The sequence below is a fragment of the Calypte anna genome, chromosome 4 (genome assembly GCF_003957555.1).
Source record: "Calypte anna isolate BGI_N300 chromosome 4, bCalAnn1_v1.p, whole genome shotgun sequence".
Lineage (NCBI taxonomy): Eukaryota > Metazoa > Chordata > Aves > Apodiformes > Trochilidae > Calypte > Calypte anna.
The window spans coordinates 125,293-152,870 of record NC_044247.1 but is presented as its reverse complement, the minus strand read 5'-3'; the positions used below and the strand labels follow the sequence as shown (position 1 = coordinate 152,870).

The 27,578-nt window shown below is 47.3% G+C and overlaps 1 protein-coding gene across 2 annotated transcripts; it reads left to right on the top strand.

The window, feature by feature from the left end:
• Window positions 1-1,947: 1,947 nt before the first annotated feature.
• LOC103535181 (rho GTPase-activating protein 20) lies at window positions 1,948-27,578 on the top strand. Of its 2 annotated transcripts, none has more exons than XM_030448940.1 (15): window positions 1,948-2,144; window positions 13,358-13,440; window positions 15,183-15,353; window positions 15,923-16,072; window positions 16,812-16,853; window positions 17,567-17,651; window positions 18,197-18,274; window positions 18,548-18,614; window positions 18,987-19,175; window positions 19,550-19,725; window positions 20,239-20,400; window positions 21,580-21,689; window positions 22,396-22,585; window positions 23,172-23,289; window positions 23,879-27,578. In XM_030448940.1, the coding sequence occupies exons 2-15, from the start codon at window positions 13,361-13,363 to the stop codon at window positions 25,561-25,563; spliced, it is 3,303 nt and encodes a 1,100-aa protein (XP_030304800.1). In that variant the 5' UTR covers window positions 1,948-2,144; window positions 13,358-13,360; the 3' UTR covers window positions 25,564-27,578. The 2 variants fall into 2 exon arrangements, with proteins under 2 accessions (XP_030304800.1, XP_030304801.1); XM_030448941.1 differs by lacking the exon at window positions 1,948-2,144 and adding an exon at window positions 3,275-3,348.

Here is a 27,578-nt window from a genome sequence, read left to right as displayed (position 1 = left end):
GTGGAATGCTGATATTCAGTGCCCCTTTGAAAGACACCAGGGTCTTAAAGACCATTGATGCTGTCAGATTTCCAAGACTGAATTCTTCCTTATAAAATCCAGGCTTGCAGCCAGTTTGCCTCACTTGGAGTAATTGTATATTCAAAAAATGCTTAATGTGTATCCACATTTCACAAAAAAGGGAAAAAACCCAAAAAACCCAACAACCACCAAACCAAGCACAAACAACTAATAGACCAGTGCATAGTGAGTCAGAAAGATAGGCAAGTGATAGAGCAGAGCAACAAAATCACATGAAAAGACAACCTAAACAGAGATGACCTTCCTAAATTCCATATCACTAATTCATCTCCTTGGAGAGAGTGCCTCAGCATTTCCAGTGGGGAGGTGGGAGGGTGCCCATTATTTAATTTTCCAAAAGTATCTCTTGGGCATCTTGTGCTCAGAAGTATTTGAAAGGGTTGTTTAGAGGAGATGTCACTACTGAAAAAAAAGCAGCTTCTTAAATCTTGTGTGCATAGAGACAACAAAGGTCAGGCCACAGTGTAGCAGGTGGCAAACAAAGTATTCGTCATTTTTTGTATATTTTTTAAAAATCTCTTCCCTAGACAGTCTGTCTGACTGAGATGTGGTGCACAGTTTGTTTGGGTTTTTTTCAAATGCTTCATTTTATTTGAGGCTTTAAGTACTTGTTTTCAGAAATGAACCCATAGTGTGAAAGAGATCAAAATAATTCAGCATAGACTAGAGTGCATTCTCCCCATATTATGTATTCTTTTCAGCACATGTCCAGAGAGGATTTTATAGCACAGAAATTTCTCAACGTGATGGAACTGTGAAAGTATCCACCCTTGGTTTGTATTTACCTTGGAAGAATCTCTCAAGTGGCTTCTTTCTGAACACAAATAGACTTCCCCACAGAGACAAAATTTCCCTACTGTGCAGATAGAAAACTTTCTAAAGGAAATGTCCTTCACACACACACACACACACACACACACACAAAGTGTGAAGGTAGTAGGGAGGGAATACACTTGGCCCCTACTGCTTTTCCTGTCTTCTCAGTGATGGATGGTCCCAGATACTTCAGCCTGTGGGACAGCCACGCAGGCAGAGCCCACTTCAAGCTGCACCAGTGACAGAGGACAGCAAGGAGTGTGGGCTGGTTTACAGACCTCTCACAACTCTGTTTATGATGGCAAAACATTCCCATGACAGGGGCTTTAAAAATCCTGGAGAATTTACCAAACTGCATACTGGATTTAGCTGCCCATACACACTTCACATTCAGTGAGACTTAAGCCCCTACTTAGAGAACTCTTGCAAAAAAATTTAGCCCTGTACCCTGCAGTAACACTAAAAACTTCATGATAACGCCTATTAGCAAACGCTGATTATTAGTAATTATTAATAATATTAGAAACGCTGATTTCCAACTAGCAGGTCCCCCTCTCGGTCGCACGACTCATTGCCCATTTCCCCGCAATTCTTGGAACAAGGACTCCTACATCCCACCCAGGAGGAGCCTGAGCCCGCCATTGCCCCCGAAAAGGGCCATTTTACCCCTGGAACATGTCACAACTCCCCCACCCCGGACGTGCCGCGCACCCGGTTGGCCAGCTCCAGCCGCCCGGTGCATCCGCCCCGTAGCCACGGTGGAGTCCCTCTTGGGAAAGCCCCTCCGAGGGCTGCGGCTGCCCGCTGCAGAGGGGGTGGCCCCCTGGGGTACCCCAGAGGAATGGGCGGGCGGGATGAGGACTGGGGTGGGGAGCAACTCCCGGACCCGCCACCCCCAGACCCGGTCCCTGACCCGTCCCGCCCTGGCCGGCCGGCCCGAGGGAGCTGCCGTCCCGCGCCGCCAGGGGGCCCCACGCCGGTCCCGCGCCACCAGTGGGCGGTGGCACCTGCGGTGGGCGCGGCAACCGAGAGGCCCCGCCCCTCGCCCCGCCCTGCCAGGCCCAGCCCCGGAGCCGCTGGCCGGGACCGGGACCGGGACCGGGAGCGCGGCCGGGAACGGGACCGGAACTGGAACTGGAAGTGGAACTGGAACTGCCGCCAGCGCCATGGACCGCGCCGCGCCTCGGCCGCGGGCATGACAGCGTGGCCGTGTCCCGAACTTCGCCTCGGGCTCCGCGGGGAGCCAGGCAAGTACTGTGGAGGGGAGGAGGGGGGGTCTCCTGCTGCCCCGGGGCGGAGCGGGGCTAATGGGGGTCTCACGCCAGCTCCCCCGGGGCTGCATATCGGGTCGGGGGTGTCTCTTCGTGCCCTTGCCCAGAGCTGTCGGCACGTCGGGGGTGGCGGCGGGTCGGTGGCAGTGTCTTTCGGCAGCTGGCGGCGGAGAAACCGCGGTAGGCGGGCGGAGAGGGGATGAGTGCTGGGGAGGGACCGGGGGAGAGGCGGAGGTGCCCGGTGTCATCGGCCTGGCCGCATCGGAGCGGTCGGGGAGGAGCGAGGGTCCCGGTGACCGGGAAGGAACCCACCGGGACATCTCTGCATCCCGAGAGGTGCTCGGGGATCCCGGAGTCGGCCCCCACGGGCTGCGGTAGGGTCGCAACGCTCCGGAGTTCCTCCAGGACCTGTCACCACGCGTGGATTGGCGCGTCAGTTGGGACAGAGAGGCAAAACTGTCGGGCTGCTGTTGCCTCCTGATTCTGACTTCCGGAGAAGCTGCAGAGTGCTGCGGGGTCCTGCGGGGCCGGGGCAACGCCAGGCACTCACCGGCAGCGCTGAGACGTGCAGGTGGGGGGAGGTGGTCGGTCTGTACCGAGTGGCACATGTCCGTGGTGATTTTATTTTTTTTTTAATGCCACAGAACCAACAATAGAATATCATATGAGCAAGGGGCTAGCCCGAACTGATGGAAAATAATAGAGAACACTGTAAACATAATTTAAAATGCCAGCTAGACATTCTCAAACAAATCATCCAAAAAAAAACAGTAGCTGAGTGGAACTATTTTCTTTTCAGGGAGTTTCCACTGGAATAAATAGCAAGTCCTATTTAAAAATAAATAAATAAATTTGCAACTAGTTGTAATACTGTTAATTTTAGTGCTTGCCAGGGGCTGGAGGGTGCCCACAGCCAGGGAGACCGGTATGATCCAGTGATGTGTTAATGCAGCTTTTGCTGCCAGTTCTTTAGATTCACTTGCAGTTTTTTACATCGGGCCTTTCTCAAGACAGAACTTCTGTTTTTCGCATTGCCTTCCCATCTTCTGCAGTCAGAACGCTCCTTAGTGTTCTCCAAACCAGCCTGTCTGCTGATGCCTCTGTGTAACCCAGGCAAAGTGGTGCAGTGACGTTCCAGTCCTGCCTTACCTGCTGAGATGGAAAACGAGGACCTGCCACAGTATGTGCTTTGCCTCCTTGTCACATCCAGAACAGCAGGGCCAGGGACACCTGCTCCCCAGGGATCTTACAGGGATCGGGTTTCTTGGGATGCATAAAGCAGCATCAGGCACTGGACCTCAGCCTTCCCACTGATTTCTTCATGGACCTGGGTGTCAGTTTGTCTAGCATAACTTTATGCTAATTAAGCCACTGGCACCTGATGGGATGTGTATGAACAGTAGTGTTCCTGGTCCTAGGGCAGCTGCCCTACAACTTGCTGAGAGCTGATACAGCTCATTCCCAGCTGCAGGGAGGTTCCTGTGTGCATGTCCTCAGCCCCTGGGATGGTGCTCTCTAGGGCACACCTAAAGAGATGAGTTTAGTTTGTAAGCCAGAGAGAAAGTAGTCAGGAGGCTATTTTGATGTACATAGACCTTATAAACTTTCCCTACCACCACCCACCAAGGGTTGCTGCTAAACAGTTTTCTCTAATGTCTCACTGCCTGTAGAGGCTGTTTGCTTGATTGGGAGTTTATCATCCTCTAGTGTTCTAAAAACTAACATAGGTTCCTTTTTGTGAAGAAAACAAATATTAAAGTTCACTGGTTTCAAAAGATTTGCTGGGTCTGGATGGGCATCACCAGCCATGGGGACACAATGACAATCTCTGCCTCCCCCAGGGGCTCTCTCTGAGGTCTTTCCATCAGCAGTGCTGGGCACAGTCCCATTCTTTGACCTGTCTTTAAGTGCTGCTACACTTTAGGTGCTTGCTGGACCCACACGTAGGTCACTCACTGTGTTTCTGGTCTAGCTGAAGTTGGCAATTGCAGAAGGGACCATTTGTGCTTCTTGGTGCTTCATCTTTGTTCATGATAATTCATCAGGGCTGGCCCCAGAAATGGGACATATGTGGCCTTGTCTCTGCAGAGGAGCCACCTCCAGGGGCTAGAACTCTATTAGATTATAACTAGGGAATGTGACTCGAGCATCTGTGTAGTCAGACTGGTTTTACTCCATGGGTATGGGAGATGTTGAGGAATGTACCACTGATATGCTTTCTCTTAATTAGACTGAGGGTGTTGTAGATGTTTGTTCTTCATGACTAGCCATGAGGGAGCTCAGATCCTTTCCTGCTTGTACCATGGAAGGTTCTGATTTGCAGCTCTGGTGCACAGATCCTTGTGGATCCTTTCCGGTCCCTCATGGGCAGCTTTACACCAGCCCACCATGCTCCACCTTCCTGCAGGCTCACCACCCCTCCATGGTTCCACCCTCACAAACACCCCCAGACTCCTGTATTTGCTCTGTTCACCTTCATCCACGTGTTACTCATTCCTCCACCCTCACCAGTGCCACCACCGCAGCAAGTGGCACCATAGCAGATCCAAATTTGGCATCTCCAAATCCACCTGCAGCAGCACACAGCCCTTCACACTGCATGGACACAAGGGGCGAGCCCCTCTCCTCATGTGTTCACGGTGCTGCCCTCCTCACATGCCCTGGAGAGCAAATGGCAGGACAGATAAGGACGTGGAAATTTCCAGAACCTGGAGCCCTTAATGAGCCCCTCTGAAAACAGGTAGGGTGGAGTCCAGCAAGTGGCATGCGAGAGAGAAACTGAAGCAAAACAGGATGTTTTGGCAATTTAAAACTTTTTTTTTTTCACTTTTGCTATTGAAAGACTTGTTTTGGTTTGGTTTTGAAATTGTCTGCCACATTTATTGGGAAATTTATCCACCAGAGAGCTTTGTGCATGCGTGTGTGTGTATGGAAATGCAGATGTGTGCATGTGCTTGCGTGGGGAGAGTAAACAACAGGACTACTATTCAGCCTCAGGACAATTTTCCACCTGAAAATTATTAAACCAACAGGAACTAACAGATAAGTGGTGGAAGATATAAATTCCATCTATGTAGATCTCCTGTGAGTCTTGCAGGACAGTTGTTTTCTGCTTTGAAAGACTCAAAATTGGAAAAATTTTATCAAATTATGAACTGTTTATCAAAGAACTGCAAAAATTACTCCCATGACTGGAAGGATGAGTTTACACATAAATGTGTGTTAAATCCACATAAGGGGAAATGAGGCAAAAGGGGCAGATTAGGTAGCCTTTGGCATTATCCATACTCCCTAACATGTCCTATGTTCAGCCTAGTTCAGCTGATACAACTTCCTCACTAGTTCCTCTAGAGATTAAGGCAAAAGTGAGAATGAAACACTGGGATAAATGAATAATCTATGAATCAGAGTAACTATCTTTAAATAGCATGTTTCTTAGAGTTTTCCATAGCCTGCCCCTCTGGGCTGCACCAGAAATAGAGGCACAGTGAGTGCATGTCCGAAAAGCCCCTGTCCACATGCTGTCCCTGCTAGTGTCCCCCAGCCCCTGCCCAGCATGTTGTTTTGTCATTGACTTCAGGGGAACACAACATTTTCATCCCAAATCTCTCATTCTCCTTGGCCCCTTTGAGAGTTTCTGCAATTGCTTGCAGCAGTTGTTCCCATGGAATATTACATCCTCGTGTAAGGCACTAGTGTGAATAATCTGATTCTACTGATGATCTTTTTCGACCTCTGGAGCCATCAGAGGTGGGGGGTGTTCCTTAAGGCCACACGACTTTACTTGCACTGGTCCACAGTGAGAGGTTTTTACTACAACAATGTTCATATTTCTTTGTTAGCCTCATTTGCCAAACTGTCCTCTGGCCTCCAGGCTATTTGATCTCCGAGGTCTTCCTCCTCCATGGGTCGCTTCTCTCTTTCCCTTTCTCAGCCCCCTGGCAGCTCTTCAGGCTGTGTTTTTGGGCCCCTCCTTCGCATTGTTTTTACATGGGCTCAGCTCACATAATGCTGCTCCCTCCTGCCTTTCCATTCTTGACCTTTGTCCAGCAGCTCAGCAATGTCTCTCTTTTGGCCAGTCTCACTGTTCAACCCTTAATGTCTTCCTTCAACTCCAAAAGCTAGCAAAAAAGTGCCTTTGTTTAAGCCAAAGTCTACTTCTATTTGCCCATCTCGTGTAACTTAAAGACCTGCAGATCCCCTGAAATTCATGGTGTTTGCATCCTCATTTGAGGCTGGGATACCTATTTTTCATTTCCCTCAACTGTAAAATTCTGTGGAATCAAATTCTACAATCCATCATAAAAGTCTCATGAGTTTTGAGGAGTTTGAGAGTCAGTGTTTCTTATAAGTACGTTACCCGTCCTCATGCTGGGGGGTGAGCAAGCAGCAGAAAGAGGAGAATGCCTTTCATGGTGTGTGTGCTAGCAGAGGTGCCATTGGTTAATCCATTTTTCAGCCAGAGGGCTCCAAGAATGCCATTTGACAACCCCAAGTCTGTAAAATGCTAACAGGATGGTTATAAGGCATAAAAGGATTAATGTTTAGCCCTTAATGAAATCCAGATGCACTGAGAAGCCTCTTTTCAAGCTCTTTTCCATGGCCAAGCTGCAAATAAAATTATTTAACCATTGTAAATAGAATCACTCATAGTTCTCACTTTCTCTTGCCTGTGTAGTTCACATCTCCCAGTCACACACCAAGCCTGGGTGCTCCGTGTGCTCCTGGTCAGTTTGGGTCCTCCCTCCAGCTCAGGGACCCTGCAGTGGGAGGGATGGAGCAGTCCTGGAGTTGGGCAGACCCAGCCATCTGTGAGCTTTTAATTTTGAATACAGCAGAAGAAGGAGTTTTCAACCAAGGCAGGGGAAGGGAAGATGGTTATTTTAAAGACACGAAGGAATGTGTTACATTTTTCGGTTCCTCAGGTTTGGCTCTACTACTAGCTTTTCATTTTGCCAAAGCTCAATTCAAGGAAGTATTTATTTGCATTTTTAAAGGAGTATGATTCTTAATTTACTTTGGCCTCAGTGATGAATTTTTATACTGTGAAACTCAGCAAGTTCCTTTCCAATGTTATATACACATCCAACTTTACAACAGAAACACCTACCCCAAAGTACCAGCCTGAAATAAGTATTTTAAAGGGCTTTATAAAAGTCTGCCCTCACTGATTTCCCACGTGACTCTTATGGATAATCACCCCATAGCTGTTTGATGCTATGCTCATAACCAGAGCATTCTGCAGCTCAATGTTAGAGTCCATATTTGTGTGTGGAGCTGTGGAGAGGTTTGCTTTAGAGTTGTTGAAGGCAAGAATGCCCCATGAGAGGTTCCTGGAGTAGCTTTCAGCACTGGTTCAAAGGAAGGAGCCCTGCTATAAAGTTTCATCAGAACATACAGGGAGAATTTTTTGCAGTTCTCACCATGGGAAAAAGCATTGCAGGAAAATCCCAACAGGCAGCAGCTGTCTGCTCTAATCCATTGGTAGCAGATATTTCAAATTTACTCAGCCCTGGTTGCAATCAGCATTGCAACCAAACCCTCAACCTCCAAGAAAAGCTGAACAAATTCTACCATGGGTGTTTTCAGCAGCCGTTGCCTGTAATTTTTACGGATTCTGTCCACCAATGCTGTATCAGTGAAGTTTGGAAATAGCAAGATTTATATTTTTTTTTTTCATTCTTGTACTGATCAGTCTTTATCTCTCCCTTCATCATGGAATGCCCTAGGGAGGGGGCACAAAGCTCTGCTGCCAATGCTGTTCCAGACTCCCAAGGCAGGCAGATCCTGCAGGCAGAAGTTATCCTCGGGAGCAGGGCAAAAAGGTGGGGTGTAGCAGATCAGTTGTGAGTCAATCTAATCCCCAGCTCCATCCCAGTGGAAAACTCACTTGGCCTTTGGCAGCTGAGAACTGTATCTCCCAGTCCCCCTTATATGGGACATTTTAAAATAAACCAGCAAGGCTCCATTTCTTGGAAGCAAAAGGAAACGTTGCAAAGTGTGTCCTTGCAAGCTGATTCGCTGTCATCAGGCTCTGCATATTTTAAGAAATGTTTGTGTTTAGTTGGAGACACATTTCAGCATCAAGGGAGAAAGAAACAACATGGGAAGATGAAAGTGTGCAGAACAGTTCAGATAAACATTTACACCTGAGTTTCTTAGCTCTGAGCTCAAGTTAAACCCTGCCCTCTCTCTCTGAAGGGACTTGTACCCACAAATAAAATACTGGACTGTGGCCACCCAACATTATGTCATAGTTCCTACTCTGAATAATTAGCCTAATTCTGTATCTGAAGCAACTCAGAGGGTTAAAGCAGTGGCAGAAGAGTTAAAGATTCTCCCTAGCATTTGAAGGGAAACTTTAATGCTTTACCATATGCCTGTGCTGGCAAAATTCACACCAAAGAGCTGGTAGAGCGGCAGCACTTTTTTTCCTCTCTTCTGGGCACTGTATTTTCACCCTCTGCAAAGCACAGTGGGACTAACTGTTAAACTGTAAATGGACAGACAGACAGACAGACACATCCTTACCTAATATGAGGCAATGTGAAGAAGCAAGGCTGGATGGATCAGAACTGGATTGCATTAGTCTGAAAACAGAAGGGACAAAGGGCACCTGGCGTAGCATTAACTGCACTGCGTTAACACTGTTCTTCTGAGGAGAGGATGTCATCTGTGTTGTGGAAAAGATTCTTGTAGCCCCTGTGGTAGCGAAGGGACCTGTTTATTTGGACAGGTAGATGATGGCAAGTGTTTAGGTATCAGGAATTCCTGATAATATTGCATGAGGTTTGATTTTCTCAGTGTCTCTCTGCCCACGGATGTTGTTGGTCTGTGCTTTTGGATAAGCTCCCAGGGAAAGAACTGTGTCTATCTTGTTTTTTTGCAATGAAAATGTTGCAATAATGGCTGGGGGGATGTACCTTATGATTTGAGGAGAAAGGACATTTAGGTGAGACCTCTGTGTAAAAACCTCCTGTGCTCACATAAAGGAGACCCAGCTGCACCAGGGTCAGGAACATCCCCAGCAGGTCATTAAGATGTTTCTGCAGAAATGCTGCTGCTAACGTAAACTCATTGTTGGATGGAAGAGCAGCAGCAGCTGTTTTCATATGGATGGATCCAAGCCACCAGTTAATTGTTTCTGAACTCTTAACTGGATTCTTAAATATTTTTTTAATGTTGCCTGGGAGGTAAATAATCATGCACTGCATTTATGCAGCAACTTTTGCTCTGTTCCAGTATACCACTGAAAAAATATGCCTTTTCTGGGGTCAGCTGGTTAACAACAGTGATCTGCTCTGGCACAACATACTGGTACTGTGATGAGAGTATTCCTAGGAAGAGAGTATGTCACCAGATCCATCAAAATGAGAATAATATTGGTGTTACTGGCTCTGAACAATCCGGCTTTTCAATCTCTTTTTCAGTTATGACATACCTAACAGCCAAAGCAGAGCTACCCAGGAGCCTTCTGTTAGTGAATTTTTCACCCTGTAAAATGCAGATTAATTGAAAACAAACTTTTTATCAAAACGCACTGCTTTAGCAGAGCCCCTCAGTAAAATGAAGAGAGGACTCTGAAGGAGCTCTTCCTGCCAGGCACGATTTCAAAGCTTCCTGCCAGACATGTTTCCATTGGAAAATGTCCTTGATTTATGCCAGTTTACCCACCCAGCCCCATGGTTTGCAGCTTCACAGCAGCTCTGTTGTGTGGATTATTTCCAAAACTCCAAGTCCTGTAGATCTGACACCTCTTAGGGTGCTGGTGATGGTGCATCCAGGCCTTGCAGGTGGCCAAGCCCACCAGCTCCTTGGCTTTGTCAGCCTCCCACGTTTGACCTGGAAGCAGCAGGGTCTCTGGTCCACACCATCAGGGCTGACAGTCTCCAGCTGAAGAGCAGCAGGGATGTGTTTCCCTGCCGAGATGAGTCTGACCAGCTGGGTCCCTGCAGCACAGGGCACGAGTTGGCAGCTTGCAGCAGGTGCTCAGGTCAAAGCAAGCACATGATGTTTTTGAGCACACAGTGTATCACATTTCTGAAATTAATGCTTTGCAGAAGAATTACACTGTTAAAAAAAAAAAATTGTTTCAATTTCTGAATGTGAACTGAACCAAACAGAAGCACTGCGGTGTCACCAACAGTGCAAGCTTTGACCAGTCACTTGCAGAAAGAAAATCCACCCTGTACCAAGCAGGTGTTAATATTTTTCTGTTCAACTATCTGAAGAATTTTTTTTTCACCTTAACTATCTGAAGAATAACATTCAAGCACAGAGGTCGGTCTGGCCAGCCCTGCCGATAGTGTCAGCCATACATGGGTTTGGAATGAGGGGCATGAGGCTCACAGCCTCCGTGGTGCCAAGAGACACACAGCTAAAACCAGCAGCTCAGAGATGAGTAATGTGCAAACACAGCCCAGAAGACTGCAAGTGCTCGAGCACTTTAAGAGTGTGTTGGGTAAACGAGTCCCTGTTTCCATAGCACCCAAACTGCACAGGGATTACAGCCCAGTCCCACTCCGAGGGGTTCCTGGTTAGGGGTGTCTGTTTGGTGTGAGCACAGCCCCCCAGCTTCAACGTGGAGTCCCTTTCACCCCAGCAGATGCTCTGGAGAGGCAGCAGCAGCCCAGGAACACCAGCCACCCCCAGGCCCCACCAGGCCCATCCTGGGGCAGGATGAGGGTCTGCAGAGAGCTGCTGGGGTGTACTCTGCATGGCTACTGAAGCCAGAGGCAGAAGCATTCATTAGTCCTCTATTAAGTATGCAAATCAAGTACATTAGCCATGAACTTGTGCCAATTAGCTGTGTCCCATTCCATCAGTAAGAAGCCACTTGTGTGATCTTGTCACCATCATCTCAGTTTTGTCCTACCAAGAGTGCTTAACTGGCTCATGTCAAAGAGGCTTTGGCTGAGGGCTTGGAAGGCAATTCTCTGGTTTGCCTGAAGCCTGACTAGAATCAGGCAACATGACCTGTGGGCAGCTGATGGTCTTGGCATTTTATTTGGAGATAGTGATAGTGAGTCCTGTAGCCACAGCACTTGACTGGAAACACAAAGTTCTGTCCTTGCACCTGCTTGAGGTGAGGCTAGTGAGCATGTTCCCAGGCTCCTCTGGAGAAGGGCAGTAAGGAGGCCAACATAAAGCTGCTTGAAAGGCATTGCTGCCACTCTTCAGATACAGTCTGAAGCCATTCCTGATAGTCAGGAGGAGAAATCCTCCACCACTGACTCTCAGATATCTTTAGATGTCCTTCTACACTACACTGACATCATGTATGTCATTAGTGCTCCTTGTCAGATGTTACCACCAAAGAGACTAGTTTTGAGGTGGCCAAAATGACCACTTTACCCACTGTGAGGTTATTATGTGTCATAGGATTCTTGGGCACAGAAGATACTCATGTGCAAGATTTTTATATAGTGCCATTCCAAATGTTGTTACAAGGCCCCTGGCACAAAGCTGCACCCAGTGGCCATGCTGTGTTCCTTGGAGTGCTCTTTGCAGATGACAGCCCACTGGGGTTTTCCACACCCTGAGATGCTGCATGATGGGTGCTTTGCTGTACTGTGTTTTGTAGGAACATTTTTTCCTATTAAGGCACCTCTGAAAGCCAGATGTTCCATTTAAGCAGGGACACTCTTTTTTTAAAACAAGCATTTTTGAACTGATGTTATTTTTATTCAGTTCTCTCTGTGAAACTTCCGAAGACAGATCTTTGCTTGGCAAGGTCACGTCAGGGAACAAGGGAGAAATTGCCATCCATCTGTCACTGTCTAAATATATACACGTGCACAGAGAAGCTGCTTGGAGACCACCACTGGTGCTGAGAAGATGAAGATTCATGTTAGGAAATGGTCTTATTAAATTGTGCTTGTAATCCCACTCCAACTTTGAGTGTTGCATGATCATGTACTCTTTTTCTGCTTTGGGATTCCTAACATAAAACTTGTGAGGCAGACTCACAGCCAGGCTGAGTGAGCAGGAGCACTGCTCTGAGCCAGCGCCGCAGCCAACCTCCCCCCTGTTCATGGAGTCAGGTCTAGTGTGCTTGACACCAGGCACCCCGACTCATTCTAATGGGTTTTCTCGTGGCCTTTCAATCCCTCTAACATCAGAAAAATGTCCTGTTAAAGTGGTTATAAGGTACAATGGGACTTGTGAGCTCACATGCAACGAATATGTTTGCATTCAGCAGAGTCTGAGAAATACATGGTTAATAAACGGAGCTGCCTTTCTCCATAGGACCTCTCCTCAAACAGCAATCCAGTTCTCTTTTATTATTAGGAAATTTCATATTTTGATCTTTTGAGAAGTCAAAAGACCAATAATTCTCGGCACTCTCTAAACTTCCTGGTACTTCAAGCTCTACTACAGGCAAATGCTGAAATTAGAAATGAACTGTGGGACAGATTTTCCCATACTTACTGGGCAAGAGCCACTGACAGACGGATTTCTCTCCCAGGCTAAAATCTGTCGTGTTTCTCCAGCACAACATTCTTAAGCAAATAAATGGAGCCCTGTGACCTTCGTGTTTGCATGTTGACTTGGATGGTCATCACGTCTAACTCACAGGACTCACCACTGCAGTCACCTCATTTTTGTCTCATGTAAGACTTTATGGCTGTGGCTGTTAAAAAAGACACAAGTGCCTGGAGGTTACACCACTTGACAGGAGCCTAATAGTCTGTTCTGCATCTATAAATCATGGAAAAATAACACAGAGAAAAATCTACTAAGTAACCTCATCCTTTTCTTCAGCTCCTGAAATGTGGCTCCCTACATTGTTATATGCTGTTCATAGCTTTGTCCAGTCCAGTTTTAAATGGGATTTCTATACCTTTCCTTAACAAGTTATTCCATGGCATGAGTGGTAGGAAGTTTTTCTTGACCTTTGGCCTGTGGCTTTTTTCTTTACTCAATTCCATCTCATTATTTTGAATTTTGGCTGTGAAAACTGGAAGCATTTCAAGTTAGGGAAGCTTTGAGTGCCCCACATAAACGTGAGAGCTGACAAGTGTTTTAATAACAAGGAAGGGGAGGGAGGTGTTTGAAAGCACAGATCACAGGTCTTTGTGCTGAGGTTTCATAAGTGTTAGCCAGATAAAAAGAGAACTCATAGAGTGTAATGAGTGAATCTGCTTCCAGGATGGCCAGGCTAACTGGAATGTCTTTTTGTCTTGCAGAAGATGAAGCCCATAGTCCAAAGGAGACGATCTACCCCTTCTGCCATTACTAAAGCTCTTGGCAAGTCAAGGTACCATTCCAGGTAAAGGAATTACCTTTCTGATTCCTTTCTCCACTTTTCTGCCTATAGACTGAAATCAGACTAATTCTGTCCATTGCCCAGGGCAGCCAAGTCCCCATGGCATGACAGCAGCTCTCCCTGAGTGCCAGCTTGGGTGGGTGGTTAAGTGGTGACCCTGATATGAAAATTTCTCTATGACCCCAGAGGCACCCAGTGCTCTGCTGATGCTTGGCTCCCACCAGTGTGAAGCACCAGCAAATGCAGTCAGGTACAAACCTGCCAGAGGTGCACATCTTCTGCCAAAACACAAAGTGCAGCTGTGGGATGAGCATCTTGGTCCTCTCATGGGAGCTGAGTCCTGTAGAGGTCACCCCTCGTCCTCTCACAGCACCTTGTAACTGCTCAGCACAGATAAGGAGATGCCACACTCCTTTCTGCCTTGCTCTGGTAGCAATCTTACAAGTAACATTTACTGAGGGACTTGTTTAGTTTGAAGTTTCTTGTGATTTTTTTCTGTTTAAGAAAGGGATGATAAAGCTGAACTGATTGATATTTTAATCCTCCTGAGGCCCTCCCTTTTATATCATACCACAGGTAACTGATAGGTACACCCTGCTGTTCTGAAACAGGAGTGTGGGGTCAGCCTCACAGGATCATTTAAAATAAAGAACAGGGCTGATTTTCATTCAGTTGTCTCCTGACCAAGCTATGTAGCTTCTTTGTCATTCTTCCCACCCCCTTCCAAATTGCAGGGGAAAAAAAAAAAAAAGAGCAACAAATTCTTGACTTTATTTGGCTGGAGAATATCCTTATGAGGGAGGGAAGCTTTGAACGTTTCTCATGTGGATTGCTATGGAGGGAACTGGTACAGTGCCATCTTTGCATAGGCCACCAGAGTATTGGTGGGATTTTTTTGCTATCCTGATGTTGTGTTTACAAAGCTGTTCAACTTCCCCAGCTTTAGGAAATCCACTGCTGAGGCTGTGGGATGCTGTGAATCCCACTGCTGAATCAAGTTTAAAGGTGATTTAGCTTTTCACTTGTAAAGGCAACAGGTGCATAGGCCAAGAATTCACTTCCTGGTGGCTTTGGAGCAATGAGGAGACTAACAGGGAATTTCTGCATTCAGGAGTGTGGGTGGTCCTGCAGCTGAGGGGTGATTTTAGAAAAGCAGCTATGGGCTGGCTTTAACCTTGTTCCCATGAAATCAAAAGAGCTCAATTAAGAGTTCAGTGGAAACTCAGTTAAGAGTGGTGATGTCAAAAATATTACCCTTAGAGCTCATGTGTGGGTTTTTTTGTCTGGACTTTTGTCTGCCCACAGACTCGAGGAGTATTGCTGAGGGTTGGAGGGAGGGCAGGCACCTCTTCCACATTTGTCCTTTCCTGCAGACAGGATGCACGTTTTTTTCTGTGTGTAGGCAGGAGGATTTCTGGTCTTTCTCTGTGCACATAAGTCTAAGCCATGCCTCAGTTTATCTAATTCAGTCAGTATCAGGGACATGAACATGGTCTCTGGGCAAGGCTCAGCTGCTTGTTCATTCAGCACGATCTCACCTGCAGAGCAGGGGCAGAGCCAGGAGGTGACTGTGGGACCTGTTGCAGTGCCAGCACTGCCAACAGGAGAGAGGAGCAGAGAGACAGGATGGAGGTGATGAGAGACAGCACACTGTGGTTTATGGTGGGGAGCTGGGGGAAGTGCTGCCATGAATCCTCTTGAGAAAAGCTTCTGAGAAAGTCTTGTGAATTCTCTTCCTCCTCCAGGGAAACTACCCTTTACTCTTCCCACCCCGACAATGGGCTTCCAAGTGGGGTGTTCAGCAACCCAGACTCCACTTTTGTCCTGGACGAGCGAGTACAGCTAACTGTGGGCCTGCAGACCCAGGAAAGACATTTGATCTTGTTCAGTGATGTGCTGGTCATCGCCAAGTCCAAGTAAGAGGAATTCCCACTCACTCCTCCCCAGCATGTGCTGTTGCAGCTGGGCTCTGAGCCTTTTGTGGGTGTAGCAGGCATCAAAACAGCTCCAATCTACAAATGTGAATCCAACCTGTGGCATCCCCCCCACCTGCCTCCAGAAATTCTTCTCAGTATTAATGTTTCACTCCATTTTCCTGAAAGAAGAGGATGTCTGTTTGGTTTTGACATTTCTCTTATGTGGTTTGAAAGAAATACCATGAGGGTGAGCAGCAGTAAGGGCAGAAAACTGGCTCCTGCTCTGGCTGCTTCTGTCACACATAAATTAAGAGCTTAGGTGGCTTTGATTATTATCACAGAGAGTAATTAGCCTAAATCACCTTCTACCTGTGTGTGGCTCTAGTGAATCACTTTGTCCTAAGCAGCCACCAACTGCAAAATGTGCTTCCACATGCCCAGACCTTTAGTTTGGGGTGGAGGGGGATTGTTGCTGTCACTGCATCCACATGACTGGCAGGTGGCATGGCTCAACTCTGGAAGTCTGCATGTTAGGACTGGGCCTAAGAAATCCATCATTTGTATTGCAGATCCTCCTCCAGCCTGAAGCTGAAAAAGCAAGTGCATCTGAGTGAAGTGTGGACCGGCACCTGCCTCAATGAAGTGACAGAGAAAAAGATGGGTCCTGAGAATTCCTTTGTCATCGGTTGGCCTACCACTAACTATGTTGTCACCTTCAGGTATCTCACCAGACCTTCCTCTGCAGCCTGGCAGCTGCCCACATCTCGTGTGTGTGAAGCGAAACAATGATTGAGGCTGTAGGGCCCTGAACTCTACTACTGCCCTTCTGCCTGTTGAGTAGAGGACTAGAAGTACATTAGATGATGGTGGAATAGAAACAGCAGCCATAGCATGGTTTCGTTCAGGCTGTCTCATTGTTTCCAAGGGTCAGGATGGTCTCTCCTGGGTGACACATATCCCTGATCCGGATTCATGCTCTGACATGAAAGCTGCCATTCCTGTCTTAGTCCAAACTCAAGAGCAGTTCCACTTCCTTCATGTCACTGAGACCTGGGTAACCCCTGTTGGCAGCAGAAGCTTCTAGGAATGGCAGATATTGTGAAGGAACTAATAGGGGAAAGAAAATTGCAATCAAAAGCCACTGAAAAGAAAAAAAAAAAAAAAAAAAAAAAAAAAAGGGAAAGAAAAAAAAGAAAAAGAAAAAAGAAAAGGAAAAAAAAAAAGTCCACAAAATGAGTTATTTCCATAATCACAGAACAGTATCTGGCAGGAAAGCCAGTCCAGGTAGTTTCTGGGATTTTTTTTTTTTTTATTTTTAAAGGACTGTGCTTTTGTTCCAGGGCTTTGCAGAAAGGAACTTTGAGTTACAGCTATATATAAATGACACTGGGTAAAGTTTCCAAACTCTGCTGCTCACTCAGCACTTGTTTAATGGTCTGCCTCCTTTTTTATCTCCAGCTCAGCTGACGTGAAGGAACGGTGGCTGTCAGCCTTACTGTGGTGAGTGACCCTCCTTCCATCCTCCCCCTGGGTGGTTCCTCTGCAGTTCTCAGAGGGATCTCTCACGCCAGGTGGCACATTGCCCTCTGATGTCCAGCACATTATCCAGCTACTGTTTGAAAAAACCACCTTTGAAACATGAATGTGAAAATAAACCTGGTGTTAAGAGTCCAGAAAAGATTATATCCTCCAGAAGATAATATTGCTGGAGAAACTTCTTTTCCTTTGGAGCTAGAAGTGGACTTTGCTAATTGATATGGAAATGTTACAAATGTTACAGATTCGTCAGATGTTTGGTGATTCAAACAGAAGGTTGTACTTCCTGGGGTTTAGAGGATAGAGTTATGGATTTTTGTTATGTTTTCATATGTTGTTTCCACTAACATCTGGCAGACGTTTTTATACAGGTACAGAGAGGGGAAAAAGTCTCTTCGTTTTTAGGAAGTAGTAATTATCCTAAGGATGCCGAAATGTCATGTTAGACATTTCTGTCTGCATTCAAGGGGGGTTTGCTAGTCTGGGGGCTTAAGAAAGGCAGTAAGAGCACTGTGCACATTGCATGTTATTGTTATTGTTATTGTTACAGTTTCAAGCAATCGTAGCACTTATCGTGCCAAAGAGCAGGCTCCATGGACCTCTTGGATCCAAGTCTTAGGGTCTTTCTCAATTTTAATTGGGAAATTTTATTCCTTCCCCTTTTCTTTGGCTTTCAGGCATATTAATGAGGTGAAACAGAATGAATATCTGAAGAATCTAACCCTTCAGATCTTTGTGCTGGATGCTGACAACTGCCCTTCTGTAAGTAAAGAACCTGCTCATCAGTCCAAGCCTACATGGAGGTCTGTGGGGTAGGAGTGGGAAGGCAGAGCTGTGGGTCTGCTGCTGCTGTCCCAGTTTAAAATGCAGATCCCACCTGGAAGGGTATCAGAGGGTGTACATCTGGGGCAGCTGCATCCTTCCCACTGGAATCCCCCTCAGAGAGTTTTGATTTGGGAAATCAGGAGGTAGCCAGACTCTTAGCAAAGAGCAGTTAATTCTTAAGATTATCCTTGGCCTCTGGCTTCTCTTCCTGGGATTTCTGTTGAGAGGAATCTTTGGATGGTATAATAAACCTGCGATAGATGAAGTAGTAAGGACAGTTTTCACAGTGTATAATCATCACCCTTAACAATGATTCCAGCACAGTTCAAATTAGTACAACTCCTGTAACAGTGACCATTTAGCAAAGATAGTCAATAGACAGATGAGTGACACTTTTCCCAGGTTTTCGAACTACAAGAAACTGCAACAAAACTTCATGCCTTCTTATTAGCCTCCTATATTTTCTCCGTTTCCCTTTCTAGACTACCTCAGTCAATGTGTCCAATATGGAAACTGCAGAGAGCGTGATGGAGAAGACCCTTCTACAGCTTGGACTTCCTGTAAGTGTCAGTTGCATGATCTGACAGATCATAGCTAGGGCAGCCAGCAGCTCCTGGATCACAGGGCAGGGCAGACATCAAGAAGGCTAGGTTTGCTGTAGCTAACCTGTAAGACACTAATACTCTGAAGCCATGGGCTGTCCTGGTCAGGAGCTGAGCACATTTGGCTCTTTGGCCTGTTCACATTTGTTGGTTTGTGTTGCTTTCCAAGTGGGGTGCAACCTTGTGGGCCTCATCCTGATATTTTTCTCTTCTCTGTTCCTCAACTGCCAGGGCAGAGCAAGTGAACACCACCTCTGGGTGATCTCAGGAAAAGATGACCCTGCTTACCCTCTCATTGGTAAGACCTCTCCCATTTTACTAAAATGTGAGCACCACAGGAACAAGTGATAAATTATACTGGTGTATGTGGCAGAGAAACGCCTCAAATATTGCACTCTTCACTTAAAAAATCCACAGTATGGGCATTGTCGGTGGTGTGAGATGGGGCATCAGGCTGATGTCACTTGGCTTTTATGGTCTCAGGAGCTACCTTTAATCAATATATAGTGACAAAGACCATGTTGTCATAGGAAGACTTGTTTTGGGGCCCTAAAGGGGTCTGCACTTGTGGGATCTGTTGGATGTGGCTGTTTCCTCCTGCCAGGTCTGGAGTTGTTTTCACACAGCTCTGTGTCTTTACTTGCTCTTTACACAACCCTTTACTCAACAGGGCATGAGCATCCTTTCAGTATCGCATTGAACTGTCTCCGGGACTCTGCTGACCAGCAGCAAGGAACCAACAATAACACGCTCCTGGCTGATGGGACAGAGGCTTCCTTCCTTGACCATGTCCCAAAGGAAAAGCAATGTCAGTTTGTTCTGAAGCCTAGGCTCCAAGTTCCAGTGCAGCTGAGGAGAGGTAGGGGCTGCAGAAGCACGTTACACCCAGGCAGAGGTTTTGCTGCTCTCCATGGCAGTGCCAAACTCTTCCTGTCATCACAGACCTATCCCAGAATCCCTCTCATAGATGGGTGTGTGCACAAAGGAGGAGGTCGCAGAGGGGCTGAATTTGTCAGTGCAACTGTTCAGAGTCAGCTTTCAGTCCTTTGATGAGCCTTTGCTTGCCGGCCACTGCATCGCACAGAGAGCAGGGACTGAGTTTTGATGATGGTGGGGATATGAACAAGTGAACCATCTAAACACGTGATGGCAGAAAGTCCTTGCTCTGCTGTAGATCATTCTCTGGCCAGCAGGAAGGACACAAGGGTGTAACAAAGGTCTGTCTTCCTTCAGAGCCACTGCAGAAGCACACCAAGAGGAAGAAATCGTTGATTGACTGGGCCCTGCGCCGCAGCACCAGCACCCCTGCAGGCAGCCCCCCTTCACAGTCCCCCACCACCCCACGGAAGCTCTTTGGCCTGTCACTGTCCTCTGTCTGTCCTGATGGGATCCTTCCCAAGCCAATCATGGTAAGGAGCAGCCTGTACTTTTCATCCTTGACATGGACTTGGTATGTTTAGCCCAGGGTTTAAAGCCACTTGTGGTATTTATCAGGACTGGATGGGCAAGACCACTCCAGTTCAGACCTAGCTCAGTAGCCAGGGTGAGCACATCCCTCTCCTGTGTAACCCATATCACTTCACACGTAGCTGTCCATCGTGATTCCATGGGCATGTCCATCCAGGTCACCACAAGCTGACAAGGGGCACTGTCAGAGGACTGTGCTGTGCTGCACAGCTGAGACCCCATCCCTGCAGGAGTCTGCTGGGCTGACACTTGACACAGGATAAGTTTCCCCACATGAGCTGCACCTGTAGCTTTGCTGACAGGCTATGTCCCTGCTCAAGTCTTGATAAATCTCTTGCATATCTTTCCTCTTCCCAGTATTGACTAGGTCTGAGGCTAATTATGTTACAATATGTGAGGTTTAATACACAAAACCAACAGGATAAAGTATTTGGCTCAGCTGATCTTTCTCTTAGGATATGCTGCTGCTGCTGTACCATGAAGGTCCCTCTACTAGGGGCATTTTCAGACGTTCTGCCAATGCCAAGACTTGCAAGGAGCTGAAGGAGAAGCTGAACTCCGGAGATGATGTCCAGGTGGATGGAGAGTCAGTCTTTGTGGCTGCAGCTGTCATCACGGTATGTCTGGCCAAGTGACTGGGCTTTCTGGGCTAATGGTGCCTTACTTCTTCAAGGAAGCAACAGGACTCTATGGATAGAGAAGATTTGGGAGGGAACACAAAACATTTTGCAGAAAGACACATTCTCACCTGATGGCTTGATCCATCTCTGTGCACAAAGGCACCTGCCTGACCCAGTGGTGCTTATTTCCACACACACAGACCTGTGCCATGGCCTTCGGGACAATACTTCACTTTGCACCTCCCTGTACAAAACAGCCTCCAGCAGGTGACAGGGATGGTTACGTCCAAGATAACCCTGGTGTCAATGCAGAAGTTATCTCACAGTGATTAGTTCAGAGCAGTTCAGATGCTGCACTGACTTGGGCATGAAGCTCTGTGGTGGCAGCAGCACAGCTGCTCTTTGCCCTTCCTGGACACACAAAGGAGACTGCGGGGAAGTATGGGAGGACTCATGCCATTTAAGTAGAACTGCTCTGCATCCCCTACAGACAGAGAGGCCATGCTCAAAGGAGCTGGCCTGTTCCATCTCGCTAATCAGCCAGCAGCAAAAGAAAGACCATCGGCCAAGTCCAAGCAGAGAGGATGGGGTGTGCAGCTTTCACTAAGACCCAAGTAATAATAATAATAATAATAATAATAATAATAATAATAATAATAATAATAATAATAAATCTGTCCTTTTCACTGGCAATTAAATCTGGTCAGATAAATTCAGGCCCCTAAAGTATAAAAAACCATCCCTGTCTCTTGCTCTTTTTGGTCTGATACAAGAGACAACTGACTGGAAGGAGATTCAGGTGCTTTCCAGTGCTAGACTTAGAAGCTGTTAAGGTCAGAAAAAACTAAGGACAGAAAAAAATTCTCCCAGCTGGCAGGGGGTTCATCAGCACTGTGCACAGCCCTGGGTACAGGTCCTTTGCCTGCTGCAGCAGAGCTGAGCCCTGCTGTGGAGCAGGGCAGAGCTGTCTGCTCCCATGGCAGCTCCTGGGGAGAGGCTGGGGAAGCCCCAGGAGAGTGGGGTGGAGGTGGGCAGGGGGGGAGAAACCTGTTTGTGTTGTGTCTTGTTTTATCTTGTGCTTAATGTGAATAAACAAAGACTATATATATAATCATGAAACCAAAACAAGGAATTCAAAACTGACCAGACTGCTTTGCGTATATATATTTAATTCAGGATTTTCTACGAAATATACCTGACAGTGTTCTATCCTCAGACATGCACGGACTGTGGATGGAAGCTGTGGACACGGAAAATCGAGCACATAAGATTGAAGCTATCAAAAGGTTTGTAAAAGCTTTTGGAAAAGCTTCTTTTGGTGGGATAAGAGGTAGAACACAGCCCTAAGCATAGGCTGCTGCTTCTGGGTGACTCCTGGCACTGCTCCAGGCCACAGCAGAGCTACTGCTGGTTGCCAGTGTCACTGGTCTGAACGTTTTCCTTTTCAGTGGTCTTTTATGAACATTGTTAACATTTCTGACCCCAACAAATGTCATTAGAGAATTCGTTTCTGATGACCACTTCACATTGCCAGAGCCAGCGAACTGAAAAAGTATGACGATTCAGCCACCAGGAGTACATCAAATGTTAGTGGAATCAGAGCAATGGTACCTTTTTTCTTATGTGCACAACATGAAGCTGGTCATCTTATTGGCAGTTGCAAAAGAAATGGCCCTGCAGAGGTGGTGATGGGGACACTGGAAAGGGCTTCACTGCCTCAAAGCTGCTGCCCTGAGCAAGACCGGTCCGTCAGCACCCCATGGGAGATGCAGGATATCAGACCTCCTCTTGCCCATGGCTCCTCTCAGTTTTGGCTCTCACATAGGCTGATGGAGGGGAGTGGCTCAGTGTTACTTCATTGTCGCATGTGAATGTCTCAAACTGGTTGCAGAAGGGCAAAAGGGGGCAAAAGCTTTGGGAAGCAATTTCTGATATTTGAAGAGCAGATTTTTATGACATTGCTTCTTTCCTTTGTTCTCACTCCCCAAACAGTCTTGTCAACCAGCTCCCAGAGGCCAATCTCATCCTGCTCAGGCACCTCTTTGGAGTTCTCCATCACATTGAGCAGAATTCTGGTATCAATCAGATGAATGCCTTTAACCTGGCTCTTTGCATAGCACCCAACATGCTCTGGCTACCAAGCCCCTCTGGGCCTGAAGAGGAAAGCAGGTCTACAAAAAAGGTAATGTTTTATGGATTTGACCTCATACTTGTCTTCTTTTACTGCTTTTTATGGGCACTGAAGGAAGGCAGAGGACCAGGGGCTTCTGGGCTTCGTCTTCTCTCCCCTGCTGTGCCTGTGCTGTAAGGGAACCCAGCCACTCAGTTTATCCAGGGAGGAAAGGAAAGCTGTGGTTACTTTACCAGATGGGTTTCCTACATGGAAAAAGAAGCACAGGAAAGCTGGAAAGTTAAGACACTTCTTCTTCATCAGAGTCTGAAGCCAGAAACAAAGTAAGCAGTGGAGATGACAGTGCTCCAGAGGGGAGGAATGCTTGCTTGTAGCTTGTGAGGTGTTATCAATAGGAAGGAAAATGCTAGAATGCTGCACTTGGCTCACTGTACCAGGTCATGTAGCTCACATTCTTGCTCCAGGTGTTGTTAATACAGACACATGGCCATGTTCTGAAGAGCTTCTTCAGCAAAAGGTTCTGTAGGGAACCCCACCTTTTGACAGGAAAAGGAACATTCTGGGAGTGATCTGACTTGCTTTATAAAGCTGGCTGTATTTTCATCAAACTGACTCTGTCAATTCATGCCTTTGCCAGGTGGCTTTGTTAGTGCAGTTCCTAATTGAAAACTCAGGAGAGATTTTTGGAGGTGACATTGCTTCCTTGTTTCAAAGACCAGACAAAAAGAAGTCCAAAAACTCAGAGGAATCCCTGGGTAAGTTGGTGCTACTGTATCCTCCAGAAATGTGCGAAATCTTTTAATAGGTGAACTCCTCATGGGGAATAGTTTGCTTTCCCTTCAGGTCTCTTCCATGGAAAAAAATTGAAAAAACAGTTGGTTTTGATTTTCCTTGTGCTTATCTGGTACGGGCAGGAAGCAGGGGCTGAGGCTCATCCCTTCAGGTGTGTCCATGCATGAGTGTCTTTCTTTGTGGCTGCTGTCTGACCCGTTCCAGCAATCACAAATATTTAGTGTATCTGTAGCAGTGCCATGTCTCAACCATCTTTTCTTGCAGATTAGTTCTGTAGAGCTAAACCAAGTGGTTGAATAGAGGGAGATCAAGTTGTCTCCATTAACTATCCTATGATTACAGGCCAGTGGTGAAAGCTGAGGTCATCAAGCCAGAATTTTTTGTGTCATTCCCAGTCCTGGTCTGGTCCCTAGGAAAGTAATAGATCATCTTTTTGTTCCCATGGACTTGATAATATTTCCATGGGAAATATTTCCCTTGGTTTTAGGGAACTATATGGGGTTAGGGGACAAAGACAACAAATTAATTTGTGTTCTCTATGCCCGGGCATAGGCTTGGCTCAGCATGATGATTCCTCTGATGAGATGGAGTTTTCTGCTTGTGACCCAGAAGGACCAAAGCACCACCTGGTACCTGACACAGATGCCATTTTTGAACCATCCAGCTTCTTCCTCAGTGAGGATCAGGAAGACTGGGACTTGTTCAGCGAGATCACAGCCTGCTACCAAAGCAAAGCCCAGAAGAATACCACTGCAGACAGCTACGAGCTCCTGGAAGAGGAAGGCTCCTTCTGCTCCATCAGCTCAATTCGCTCGCTCAGCCTGGCCCGGGACCGGTGCTCCTCGGAACCCAGTGTCTGCCTCAGCTCCCAGCTCCCTGCTCAGAGCCATGGGACGGTGGCCCGCCAGTCCAGCTGTGATGCCACCATCATGTGCAGCCACGCAGACTGCATCCACAGGCTGCAGCAGCTGCAGCTGGAGAGCCAGAAGCTGATTGATGAAAGCCTAGGCCCTGGGGTTAATAAGGTGAGGCAGAACTTGTGGCAGTCACCTCAGACTAGCTCTCAGTTGAAGAAGTTCAGCCTTCAGAAGTCCAGCCCGTCCAACACGTCCAGCTTCTCTAGCCTGTCCTCTGCCACCACCTCCCCATCTGCCTCCTCTCTCAGCTCCTTAGACAGTGCTTTCTCCTACTGCTCAGAGTCATCAGCCATTAGTCCCACAGACATCTCATCCCTGCCCTTCATGTTCAGCACATCTGCTAGGCTTCACGCTGTGTCCCCCAAGATTGCCAAGAGGTCCCCAAAAGAGTGGCATAAGTCCTTCACACCTCCAGTGCCTTCACACAAGTGTGACCTGAACAGTTTCCATGAGCATGAGCCTCAGGCTGTAGAGAGCAGTCATTGCTGTGGAGAGAGGAGAGGCTTTCTATCTGACACTGACCAGGCGGAAGAGGAGAGGAGAGATCTGAGATCTCAGGGGGACCCTTGCCCAGAGCTCAGGAGCTCAGGTTGTACCAAAGAGCTTGAACAAACCCCTGAGCTCCACACTACCAGCCCAGCCAGTGAGAAATCCCCACAGATCAGACACAAGCAGCACCAGGAGAAAGTCATGAAGAGCATAGAAACCAAAAGCACCGATGCTTCCCCTCCAAGCCAGGGAAGCCTGAAGCGCACCAAGATAACTTTTTATGTGACCTCCAATAAAGCAAGCTCCTGGGGGTCTCCAGTGGAAGAGGATGAGGAGAAATCCCTGGCAGACACCAGCACCAGCATGGAGCAGAGCCTGCCCAAGAGCTTGCAGACTGTGAGAGTCCATATCCCCCAGACAGTTTTCTATGGGCAGAACACACCCCTTGTCCTGCAGTCCATCTCCAGGCACTACCACCACAAACCAATGGCCTCGTTCCCAGAGGCAGAGTACAGAGAAAGTCCCCAAAGTGCCTCCTCTCCAGAGGAGCTGGAAGATGAGCCAGTGGAAATGGTGCAGGCACCAGCCCACAGCAAGGGCTTCAACACGCTCAGCCACACCATCCAGATCATCCTCCCTGCCTCCATCCGCAGCACCGTCAGGGAGTATTTCAAGCAGGATGAAACCAAGGCTTGTCCCACATCCGAGATGGAGGCAGTGGAGAAGGAACTGCTGCGGAGCAGGGCAGGGTGGCTGAGGAGCCAGCCACGGGCAGGGCTGGCCATAGAGGAGCCTGACACAGCAGCCTGTGCCCAAGAGACGTTTGTCTAGGGAGAAGTGTGTGTGTGTGTGTGTGTGTGTGTGCGCAGCAGAAAAAATCGTGTAAGATATGATCAGGGTGTGAAGAATCTATCAGGCTGCATGGGGCTGTAAGTGTAAAGTACCGCTAATGTGTATGTAATGTTGGGGTTAAACATTCATTTTTCAGGAGCGGGGGGATTGTTTTGTTTTTTCTTTCCACGCTTTTTCTACAGAAGACGATTCACTGGCTAGGTGTCTGGAGGGCTGAATGCCACCAGGCTCTGTCTGTGAATTAGCTGACCTCTACAGGGTCTGACTCCATTTCTTTTTAGAGTGAGCAAGGAGACACTCTGCTTTCTTTTCTCCAGTTAGCTACTGGAGATGTGTGTGTGGCTTACTGGAGAAGTGGAACAGCTAATGCTCCATCAAAAGTAGTTTAAAATCTTCAAGCCTGCACAGAATCCTTCAGTATTCACTGTTCATCCAAAGGAAAGCCCTTCACCCCCACCTCAAAGACATCACTGCTCCTTCTCTGCTCAGCATTTGTCCCCTGGTGATCTAGCTCACCATCTGTGTTGATCACTGTTTGAAGCTGGGCTCCAGCAACACCGAGTGGACCCAAAGCTCACATTTCAGCTTCCACCGACAGCACATGTAATATTTTAACCCCAAGATTGCTCCCCCCCCCCCTTACTTATGCATTGATTCTTTTTTCTCAGACACACAAACCCCCAAGCCCCCAAAACATAGCATTTGACAAAGCCACAGTCACTATAAAGGATTTTAGCTCTGCCACTTTGGCAGGGCTGTGACCACTTGCCTTATACAACGTCCTCTGGGAGCAGCAGGTCCTTTTAGTCCCAGTAAAAGGTGACATTATACTTCCATACATTATGGTGACATTTCAGAAGGCCCTTTCCAGAGCCAGTGTGGATGAGGCAACTAATCAAATTCCTAGTCACACTGAGAGGGGTAGGATTTGGCTTTAGCTTGAGATCAAGGAGTTGTGGAAGTTGTCAGGAATGTTGTTGAGTGCATGCTGAAGCAAAGCCCCAGCTGGTCAGAAAGTTGTCAGACAGTCCATAAGCTGAGACTCTTCAGGCACTGACACCATCTCAGAGAAACAGCAAGTTCCCACTCAGCAAAGTACATGGCATAGAGTGCTCCAGTAGAGCGAATCCTGGAGATGTGCCAGGCAGGGATGGGGTTCGGAGGCTGCTTGTGTTGCTCTGCTAAAGAAATACACCCAGTGGACTCTTGGAGCATCCCTGTAATTATACCTTGAATCATGCAAGCATCGTCACCATAATGGGGCTTGTCCAGAGGGTTGTGATACTGCCCGCTGGGCTCTTGAAAGAAGCCAAGATCACCATGTTAGTTTGACAGGCATTAAGAAAACAGTGAGAAAAGTCTCAAAGGTTCAGGATGTTTCATTTGAAGGTTAGGGGAGAGTTTCCTAAGGTCGTTTCTCTCAGAGACACTCCATTTACTCAATTAACAGTGAATGGGTGAAGGACAAGAGCAATACATGAGTCCTAATGATGAAGAGGTAGTTCTTGTGGAGTAAGTACCCCCTGCAAGTTGCTGAGTGTCTGCAAGTAGCTGTACCTGGAGCTGCTGGACCCCTGCCATGATTCAGTCCTCACACAGAGGGGGAAACCACCCCTGCAAAATGATCCAGGGGGGTGTCAGATGCCTCCACTCATCTGCCATCTGCCCATGATGGTGCCTGGAGGTTGGCCCAGCGTTCCAGGTTAATACCACTCAATATCAAGGCAGGGGAGGGAAGCCCAGAGTCCACTTCCCACAGTGTAAAGAGTTTGATTTGTTATATGCAGGGTGTTTAACTCTGAAATGTGGCACTGTCTGTCCCAGATCCCCTTGGTGCCCCTGCTATTACAAAAAGTGTATATAATTGTAATACAAACCGCCCCACCATCCTTTTGCTCGCACAGGAACATTCACAAGGCACTCACAGTCCTTTTTTCCAGAGCTACAGTTGTAACTATTTAAATAAAAGACACACAACTTTTTTTTGTTTGTCA